The 11,100-nt window shown below is 39.9% G+C and overlaps 1 protein-coding gene across 1 annotated transcript; it reads left to right on the forward strand.

The window, feature by feature from the left end:
• Window positions 1-2,487: 2,487 nt before the first annotated feature.
• On the forward strand, window positions 2,488-10,483 carry ubl3b (ubiquitin-like 3b). Its single transcript, XM_079269113.1, has 6 exons — window positions 2,488-2,634; window positions 3,244-3,354; window positions 6,509-6,617; window positions 7,997-8,083; window positions 8,240-8,317; window positions 8,950-10,483. The coding sequence occupies exons 2-6, from the start codon at window positions 3,328-3,330 to the stop codon at window positions 9,000-9,002; spliced, it is 354 nt and encodes a 117-aa protein (XP_079125239.1). The 5' UTR covers window positions 2,488-2,634; window positions 3,244-3,327; the 3' UTR covers window positions 9,003-10,483.
• The last annotated feature ends 617 nt before the right edge of the window (window positions 10,484-11,100 follow it).

The raw sequence follows: 11,100 nt of genomic DNA on the forward strand, positions 1-11,100 counted from the left end.
CTCGAGGCGAAGACTCCCTTCTGACGTCTGTTTACCACTGTCAGGCAACGCGTTCTGCGCATGCGCCAAGTGGATTTCTGGGAAATTGAGTCATACACGTGACATCACAGGTGTAAATAGTAGCTGAAGGAGACAACATGTACTTGTAATGGTGCATTATGCAACAGTGCATGAACATGTGCTAAGTCCCGGGTACACTTCGGGCAGTTAGGTATTACCGGTAGTTAGAGTACGGGTAGACAACTAGTAATATACTACAACTAGTCGAAACTACAGAACAACATATTTTAATCATGATAAAGAAAAAGAATGACTGCGACAATAATGTTAGTAAGTGTTCTTGCCATACTCATCCACTATCAATGTGAACAATTGTCGTTGGTCCTCTAAAGACCATTAAAACCGCCTAAAGCACCTTATTTACTGTCCTCTGTGCCTTATTTACTGTCCTCTGTGCAGGTTATTTAGGAATGTGCATCATGTGAGCACAATATAAAGTAAAATAGAAACAGACTTTAACCTACTATGACTGTTAAACATTTTGACACACGACTCAAAAAGACAAAGCCACAAGATTGGTAAATAAGTTGGTATTGTAGCTTGCTGTTGCAAATTCCTGTCTGAAAAATGGCAATTATTCAAACTATTTTTGAATAATTATTGTTTTTGGCATTTGCCTTTATTTGATAATGACAGTACAGAATTGTTCTGGGGATGCTGGTATGTGTCTTGACTACAAGGCTATCAGATGGTTTTTCTTTGGCACTTTGTTTTTTAGACTCTTATCTCTTAAATGGGTGATAGCATAACGCCTTTTAATCAAGCATGTAACATGAGTACATTGTTTCTTTTTTGATGTGAATGTACATATCTAAATTTCTTGTCACCCTTAATATCATAAAATGTTAAATATGGTTTGTTGCAATCCACCATCAAGTAATGATACGTCAAATCAGTACATTTGGCTTATACGAGCAGGTTATGTGTTAAATTACTAAAATGTTAATTCTGTACCTCCATCTGCCATCATTGGTTATAGCTGTCATTGTCAAATTTATTATTTGGGTGGCAACTGGTTCGTAGGATGCAATTTTTCCTCCTTACACCATTGATATAATTTAAACATTTAATGAAGATTAAATTCCCAATACCCTGAGATTTACCCCTTTTTTAACTCAAAATTGAATCCACAGTATTTAAAAGTTTTCACTCTTGTAGTATTCAAAATGTATAGCCCGGGAGCATATACAAAAACCCAAAGACAAAGTAGAAACTATTTCAATCTAAATTGTGACAAACTTCCTCTGTTGACTTTTTGTGTTTACGGTACTCTCTTCTGAAGCCTTTTTTGCTTACATTTTTTTTACAACCTTTCTCTCTGCTGAAAGAAGGAATCTCCTATGAAAGAATATTAAAACATGTTTTGTAATAAGTAAAGTAAATTGATGATTTTCCTGACAACTCAGTAAACTCGATCCGCTGATGAAGGCCAAGGTTATAGACAAAAGCTAAGTAACCTTTAGTTTGTACTATTTTTGAATAAATATTCATGCTTTGTATTGGGGCCTTTTATAGTGATGTTGATGATAAGACTAAGGGAAATGGTTTTTATCAGTCTTCTTACCTTCTGAGTCTTTTTTTTTCAAAGCATGATGCAATTGTATTACAATCTTTGCACTGCTGTTTAGTTAATTCATTTAACTTTGCACAACTGTTTAGATAATTCATTTAACTTTGCACTACTGTTTAATTTGTTCATTTATATTTATTACTCGATTATTTTTATTGTATATATTGTGCATTTTTGTACTCAATATTATTTTTTTTTACTCTGTTACTTTGATTGCTTACCTGTATCATAATGCTGCTATAGCGAACAAATTTCCCCTTGCGGGATTAATAAAGTATCTTTCTGTCTGTCTGCATGTCTGCCTGTCTGTCTATCTATCCTGTCTATCTATCTAAACATCGAACAAAAAGTTCGGAAATTAGTGTTTGGTAGATTATTTCTCTGTTGTAACAATACTTCTTGGCAATAAATGTTATACCGTTGGAAAGCCTGTTCATGTACCTTTCAAACGGTGCCCCATTTGTAAGGAACGTGCATTTGTGCTGTTTGGCATTGGCAGAGATTTGGCACATTTTTCATGGGCGCAACCCACATACTCAGCTGTGCTGCTCATCCCAGAAATGCATGTGATCCTTACAAATGGGGCACCGTTTGAAAGGTAAATAAACAGGCTTTCCAACGGTATAAAATGTATTGCCAAGAAGCATTGTTACAACAGAGAAATAATCTACCAAACACAAATTTCCGAACTTTTAGTTCGATGTTTATCTATCTATCTATCTATCTATCTATCTATCTATCTATCTATCTATCTATCTATCACTGTCTATGAACTTCAACTCCCAGAAGTACTTGCGGTGGTTCTCTATGTTTACAACCAGCTGACATCCGGCGTCTTCCCGTCCTTTAGCCACCGATATACCACAGTCAACGATATCCTAAACCCAAAGAAGCAGAAGTCAACGACAACCATCTAACACTCGATATTTTACTCATGAAAAGCGCTCCCCGCTGATTCGTTAACTCAACTGAATGCAAAATTTCATCAAAGTCGTCAGATGCAGGTGAGCGCGACAGGACTAAAAATTTCCGTTTGCACATCTAACGTTAGTTAGCCAGCTATAACGTTAGATAGCAGGATTAGCATAAGCTAACACAGCAGCTAATGCTAATGTTAGCAGAAGCCTTCTTATTCGCAGCCATCACTTTCGACATCTGTCAGGACGAAACTTGGTGCTAGTTGTTGTCCTCGGGTGAGATAAATGTACCCGCTGTTTCAATACTAACGTCAAAACACAGCTAATTAGCAACGATTGTGGTAGTTGGCTAATGGTAGAGATATTAGCCCGCTAGCTTAGCGTCTAACGTTACTGGTAGAGAGAGTTAAGCTGACTATATTAATCTCGTCGCTGCCGTAGCCTGATAAACTAAATTTGTTATTTGAATTCGCTAAACCATGGCGAGGTGAGCCAGGCTATTCACTACTTACACGATTTATGCTAACTAATCAATCATGTGCTCGTTTGCCATTTGATGGACAATGTTATGACATTAGCTGTAACGTTAGTGACACGTTAGCTCGGTGGATAATGGATTATGTGCAGTGCAGTTATGGTGCCAGGCGGTGGGAAGCGGCTTCACAGTGTTTGTGTTGTTTATGTTGTTTATGTCAGGGCTCTGGCCCCGTCTCCAGCAGCTGAAGCACACCAGCCCTGTTCACTCTGATCAACGTCCACGGCCTTCCTCCTTGCTGAGCCATGACCACTCAGAGGGATCTTGATATGGTGAGTGAGTGTCTAACACCTCTATGAACATGATTTTCTAACAGCAACACAAAGCCACCGTGATAATCCGTGTTTGTTTGTGTTCTCTACTTTGTAGCCTGTCACACTTAACGCTGCTGCATGATACACAGACATACTATATTTCATTGTTATGATTATATCGCTACAGTAACGTTTCCTCAAAGTTAAAATGATTTGGGGGTCGGGGTAGGAGGGGGTGTCATGGATTAGCCAACGTCCACAAACACTTAGCTGGGACAGTGACTGCTGTTCCTGTGAACACCATCTGTCTAATCTCAGTTAAAACGTTGCCCTACTTTCCTTTCAAGGTTTAGACGCCAATTGATTGTACCCTCTTACTAAATCCTGACCATAGCCCCCCACTATATGAACGGACAACAGTTATTTATAAAAGCTTTTTGGGGGGGTTGTTTTTTATTATGACACCTGGCCGCTTGCTTTCTCGCCTGCAAGAATTCACTTTATATTGAGATTTTACAAAGAAAAGATGTATGTGTAAAGCTGTAACCAGCTGCATTTTGTGTTTTGGTAATCCGCTTCTCAATTAGACAATCAATTATTTGTATGCTAATGTGAGTAACAAGGAAACATTTAGTGCTGGAAAAAATAGTCAAATAATCAGAAAATTGATTTGCAACAATTTTGAACATCATTTTATTGTTTAAAATATATAAACCAAAAATTCCAAATGTGCTGATATGACATCACAAAGTGTAGATCTCTGTTTTATCTAATTACAAACTCAGTTGAAAATCTTTTAAGGTTTTGGGCTGTTGGCGAGAGAAAACAACGCACACATTGTGACGTTTGTTTTTAATTATATGCTGTCAGAACATTGTTTTAAAATATATTAACCAAACATACAATCTTTTATCGATGATACCTACATCAGGTAAAAACCCACAACTAGGCAGAGTGGGATTTAATAGATCATCTCGTTGGCTTGTTATGTTTTAGATAACTTGACCAACTTCAAGAATGGCTACGCCTTTAATAGCTCTATTGACCCTAAAAAACTATTCTTAGCAGTGTTTGAAGGATTTAATGTTGTTCTTTGGATTGGAGAACCTCAAGAACATTTGTGATGAGGGATGTAGCGGGATGTTGCCATGGGTAATCGGGCAGATCTGACTTTGTTTTTATTTTGTTGGGGATGAAAGGGACGGGAAAGGGGACAAAGCTCGTTAATGATGACATGGGTATGTAACTTCACATTGAGGTTATTGAGTTCAGAGGGGGGAGGGGAGGTACCACTGAGGGAGGATTGTATTTGTAAACAGATCAGAGGGGTTTCCCTCCTGACGTCGCATCTCATGTTTAAGTCTCTTTGTTCTCTCTTCTGTGATTTAGTAACTCAAATAAAGATCAAGTCCCTCCTTGTGAAGAAGGACAAATGTCGGGGAAAATGAATCCCGTCCGTTAACTCTGACTCTTGAGTAGAGACGTCCCAGTAGGAAGTGGTTGATGGGATGTTGTTTTTTTCTCCAAAGTAATTTTTTGGAGTAGCGGCATAATTGGTGATGGATTAATAAGGAAAAGGACTTGATGCAGCACAAATCCAACGACTGAAGGTCCAAAATGGATCAATAATTCAGGTCAGAGTGACGATAGAATCCTGGCCATGAGCTCACCACAAGATAGATACAGTATAGAATAAGTGGACAAGTTGATATAAATGTTAAATTGTGACAGCAAATTCTTGGCTATTGTCTGCTTCACATCTATTAGAAGGAGATGGCGGGAAACCACAGTTTATTTGAATTGATCAAATCTAAGTTTAAAAAAAATCCTCATATAGCATAGTTTTAAATTACATGAAAGGGAAATGAAAGAATATTGTACATGATGATCAACAATAATACTAGTTGGTACAGTGTACATACAGTATGGATGTGATGCCCATTTTTAGACATTTTGACCCGATGAAGGTCCAAGATGTTTATTTAAATACATTTGTGGTTTGGAGTCTGTGTGCATACCTGAAATGAATGACCCACCTGGTGATGCTCCAGCAGCCACAGTATAAACTGTTTTACATATTTCAGAGGAACTTTATCTTTAGCTTGAATAGGCTCAGGTCAGTTGATCAGCTTGGTACAAATAACACCATTGTCAATTTGTCTTAAAGCTGAAGATTATTGTCCTCATACATGAAGCTAAAAGTCTGTACTTCCACCTCATAGTCTTTCATTTCAATGCAAAGAAGCTAAACCAATTGTTGCCTTCTGCCGCTGTCATTAGTCATCATAATTACATGTTAACTGTTTTTTTTACTACAATATAGAGCTGCGACCAACCTTTATTTTTGAATATCTATTAACTGTTATTTTCTCATTATTTGGACGATAAAGCCAATGTGACGTCTTCTTTATATTTATTTTTTCTCTGTTGTGAAAGAAGGTTCACATAAGACAAAGTAAAGCAGAAAATCATAATTAATCAATTAGTTGTGTTAGATCTACTACAACGTGTGTTGTATTTTTTACATGTTTCTGTGCCTTGCATGCAGAAGAAGTTTGTGATATTTAAAAAAATCTTGTACCAGGACAAGTGTGCAGTGTGAATTTCCTGATGTGAGTGTAATATTTAGGCCTTCAAGGCATGTTAGTTGGTTTCTTTTGTAGTTGCCCAGAGGATGAAATGTGGAGGAAGCCCCACTGTTGAAGACCCTCCCACACATATGCACAGTCCCCCCTTGGGGCTACGCACTGGCCATGTAAATTTAATAACATGGCCCAGAGCTGTCTGGGACACCTGGGGTTATCGCATTAGCCCGACAGCCTGGAGAGGAGCTCGCAGCACCCGGGAACTAAAGGGCCAGTGTTCCCCCATCAGCCCCACCCTTATCTGTTGTCGTCTCTGGCAACAGGGGCTCACTTCAGTGTAAGCCCTCGGTGGATGAAGTCGCCCAGTGAAAGGGTGGAGATCTGGTGTGGATAAATCTAATTAGGCTGGAATGCCCATCTCTTCACAGCCTTCTGAAGCTCACCTCATGACTGAGGAGGTTAGAGGAAGTGGAGGGATTCCACCACGACTAATTAAGAAGAACTTTAATGAACGTTTGGTGTTTGTTTTTTTTTGTCGGCTAATACAACATTTCTATGGATTAAGCTGTTTTTTGTTTTTGTTTTAGGTGCACCTCCGCCTCATCCTGGTCAGTGGGAAGACACAGGACTTCACTTTCTCCCCAAATGACTCAGCCACAGACATCGCCAAGCATGTATTTGAGAACTGGCCTGCTGGTACGTTTTTAAATGATTCGGTTTGCATTATTTAGTGTGTTCGTTAAGTTTCAGTGTATATATTTCCCAGATTTTATTACTTTTCACTAATGAGTCCTTCAGCTTCAGTCACAGTTTTTGCTGAAACTTATTTATTTTCATTGTCTGCAAATAATTAATATTGTATATGATGTTGATTAATAATAATTAACTTGTTAATTGTTCTATTTCCTTTTACTATGACCATTTTCTTTGTGGCCTTCCACTACTGAATACCTGTAATGCAAACCGTGTTCACATTAGAAGTGAACACGGGCTAACCACAGTTTAAAAGTTTTAAAGTGATCGGCTGGGTAATAACGGTGTTATGCTGTGGTTAGTGACGGTAAACAATAGAGCCAGATCAATAAATACACCAGCCGATACAGATATATTGCTATCAACATGCATATCGGCTGAAAAGTAACAAGAGATTAAAGCACAGAGATGACAAACTAGTTTTAAAATAATTTAGGAACTGTCACGATTACAGTTGCTTTAAAGTTGATTTGGTAAACTGGAAAATATTCGCTCAGGATCTTGGTCAAAATTTTGAAACCAAACAAATGGAAATGATCTATTTTGAGACTATTCGTGTCATGTATTTATAACAGCGTTGGTCAGTAGCGACGCTGCAAGTAGCGCTGTTACTACGGTACTCCTTTATTGATCGAGTATTAAGGTAGCATCCACACGCGCTGCATTTCTGAAGCGCAAGTGCAGCAGAGCTCTCTGCTGCGGTCTGAAATAGAACGCTAAGGACCAGTAAGTGACGCCGATAGAAGCACTTCCGTATGACATCGCGTACCGATCCTTGATGTCTACGACGTCTCCGCTGTGGGGAAGACAGTCTTGCGTTTACTTGATGAAAAGGTGGCAGAGAGGAATCGATCCTGAGGGAGTCGCCCTGGCTGTAGGCCACAAATATACACTGTTTAAGTATTATTTAATGGTAGTAAGATGCACGGATGTTAGAATTAAGTGTCCAAAGTTGAATACACATTATAATTGATAAATATAGTATTCAAATATTATAGTTTACAGCACATTAGGCCTTTGTATATTTATATGTTTTGTATTGATAGCATTACTACTACAGTAATAGTGCTGTAGTCGCTACGTTTGCCATGTAGCTTAGCTTGCTACATTTCTCTGGGGACTAGCTTCAGTGTAGTGAAGCTTCATTTAAGAGTAACTGGTAGCTCAGCTCACTACACTTTCCAAGTAGTTTGCCCAAAATTGGTGCATGAAATGAGCCAAAAATACTGTTTTCAAATTTTACATATCAGTATTGGCCTCAAAGATCCAGTATCGGTTGGGCTACAGTTAAGTGAAATACTTGTTTCTCTGCTTCTCGACAGGATGGGAGGAGGAGACTGTGAGCAGTTCCAGTATACTGCGCCTCATCTTCCAGGGACGCTTCCTTCATGGCAACGTTACCCTGGGAGGTAAGACCACCTTTTAACAAAGACACCGTTATTCATAAAACCATATCAAACACATTCGTTTTCCATCATGTAATTGTCATTTTCATCGGCACTTTCAGCATATTGTTAAATGTAGCGAAGAATAATGTATCATGAGGTTTATTTCTTCGTTTAAAGCTCTGAAGCTGCCACCGGGCCGGACAACCGTCATGCACTTGGTTGCCAGAGAGACTCTTCCAGAGCCCAACTCTCACGGTGAGGATCTTCTCTTTGTCTCTTAATCATCAGCATCATTTCATTATGGTACAGGACGAGGTACTGTGTGGGATTTAGCTAGCTCCAGGCCTGCCTATGTACAGAGAAAAGGGCCGAACTTCAATTCGAAATGTCAGAGTAGTTAAGCTGACTTTGGACACTGCGGCTCACGTAAACAGCAACATTTCAAGCAAACGTGAGGTCAAATAGCTGCCGGTAACGTTAGCATTAGCATTCCTGATAAGCTTTGCCCATGAACAAGATTTACACCTCTTCAGTGGTAGCAGATGCTACGCATGAGCCCACTGATAACGTCTGTATTCAGAGATTAACAAGATAACTAGGAGCGCGACGTTCCCTCGCTCCTGTGTTGCGTTCTTGTTAAATATGCCGAGAGAGAAGGTTCTGGAAGGATTCAAGGGTGTAGTTACCCTTTAAGTGCAAAGTGTCTGCTCAGGCAGAGCGCGGAAGTTGAACGGTTGCTTTTTGTTTGACCTTTCACATACATTGTGCAGTGGCCATTTGCTTCTACTGCAGTTAACCTCAACCTCATCCCACGCTGTCTGTAGCGAGATATGTGCTTTTTATCTTTTTTAATCTGACCTCTTGTCTCTGCTGTCCTGTCTCTGTAGGTCAAAGGAACAGAGAAAAAACCACAGAGAGCAACTGCTGTCTCCTCTTGTAAAGCAACAGAAGACCCTCAACCACACACACACACACACACAGACACAGACATAACACACACATATATATATACATGCGTACACCGTGTCTCTTCTGCCTATCATCCTGTCAGCTGTGGATTTAGAATAAATCACAGGAAGTCTGGTTGGACCATCGCCAGCTTTTGGTTGAACGCTTGTCCAATCTGAGGCTTTTTTTGTGCCAATATCTTCAATTATATTTTTTTGCCCCCCAAAAATGTTAGTGTCGGCCGAATTTGCTGTTGTAGTTCCTTTTTATTTAAAGTTCATGGCATTAAAATTACCTTACGCTCCCTGTTTGCTGCTGGACAAGTTTGAAAGAGCTGTCGTACGTAGTGGAGGAGACCACAGAAGTGGTTGCTCATCGTGGACACAGTTGCTATAAAGGATGTGTTGGCTATTACCGTTCCCTACTAGTCACATGGATGTTTCCCCAGGTCTTACTGAATGGTGTTAACCCCTCTCTTTGCACTTAACCAGTTTGTTAATTCAGAAATGTTTATTGTGTTTCATCGTCATCATCTTTTCCCCCCCAATGGCTTTTTCTTTTTAAATTTGGTCAGAGGAACAGACCTTAATTGGTAGAAAATGTGCCGTCCTCCTCAGGAGACTGTTTCTCACTAACTGAACCGGTCGGTCTGTATCAGCACCAGTGGCGTTTCCTCCGTTACCATACACCTGTTTAGTTCCTGGAAATGGACCAATGGTGAAAAGACTTTTATAAGGTGGAGTAAACACCCGAGGGGACGTTCAGGTCCATGAGAAACGGGAGCAGACTCGCGGCTTGTAGACTATGGAGTCGGGAGGATTCGGTGGGTTGCTTGTGTGTCATTTTCGCACCTCTGGCTTTGACTTTATTGACGAGGATGTCGGCGCTCTCTCGACACGGCGGGCCAGTTAAACGCAGACAAAGGAAGCGGTTGAAGATGGGAGGGAGGAACCCCCCCCCCCCACTGGACACTGAGAAGAGGGGGAGAGTTTCTGCCACTTGGATGACGAGTCGTAAGGAAAATCTTTTGGTGGTGTTTCACCTCCTTTTCATTTGGATGCCGTCTTTACTTCATGTTTGCCTTTTATCGTGGAATTCAGTAATACCATTAATATTGAAATTTAAATATATCAATTTTTATCTTGTGTAAAGGTATTTGTTCAATTTTAGTGTGGGTGAGTCTGTATGAGTCTGTATGAGTGCGTATGATGCACGTGGCATACTGTATGAGGACTGGTTGAGGGCATGTGGTCTTTAAAAAAAAATAAAAGTGAAAGTGGGAGTGTTGATGGGCTGCGGTTTCTTCAGAAACAGTCGGAAACCTTTTGATTCCTTCCATTGAGTGTCCTTTGGTTTGTGTTTTAGTCAATCAATGTCACTGCTATGAAGTTTAGCCCAGTATGATTAAATGTAAAAAACTAAAATGCAATGTGGTCTACATAAAAGCTTGTATTATAAATTAATAAATCTTTAAATAAGGCAACTTCTCTTGGTCCTTTTTTACTATTTCTAAAATGGCAACTAAATGACGAGCTGTGGCTACGATTACTTTCATTATTTTGTGTGTGTGTGTGTGTGTGTGAGAGAGATTACACTCTCACTGGTCAAACTTTAAATCAGGAGGAATTAAATACCCTTTCCAGTGTACATGTAGCTTCATTTATCTTCCTCTAGGTGGCGGTAGTTCCAATTGTTTCATAACTTTCTGTTGAGCTGATTTTCAGCAGCTTTCCTCCCGTCTGCCTCAGGAATCTGCTCCTGACGTGTAGCTGCAAGAAGTCCAGGTTTCCAGTTGACACTGGCAGTGTAGCTCAGGAAAAGTGCAGTCAACCCACATCTTTCTCAACCTGCTGTTGTGTTGAAGCGACTTGTCGTTCTAACGTGTCTTCACTTTTTCCGCTTGCTCTTATCTGAACTGCTTTTTGTTCTCCGTGTTTACTGGATAGTCTAAACGGGAGCATCCAGAAGTGATGAGTCGTGTTTAAATGAGAGTCCAGGGAGGCAGTCTGTTGCTCTTTGCTACTTAAGTCCACCACATTGAGAGCTGCTGCAGGATGAATTGCTCTCTGCGGTCGACATGACTCAAAGCA

The sequence above is a fragment of the Melanostigma gelatinosum genome, assembly GCF_949748355.1.
Source record: "Melanostigma gelatinosum genome assembly, chromosome: 5".
In the NCBI taxonomy this organism is placed as follows: domain Eukaryota; kingdom Metazoa; phylum Chordata; class Actinopteri; order Perciformes; family Zoarcidae; genus Melanostigma; species Melanostigma gelatinosum.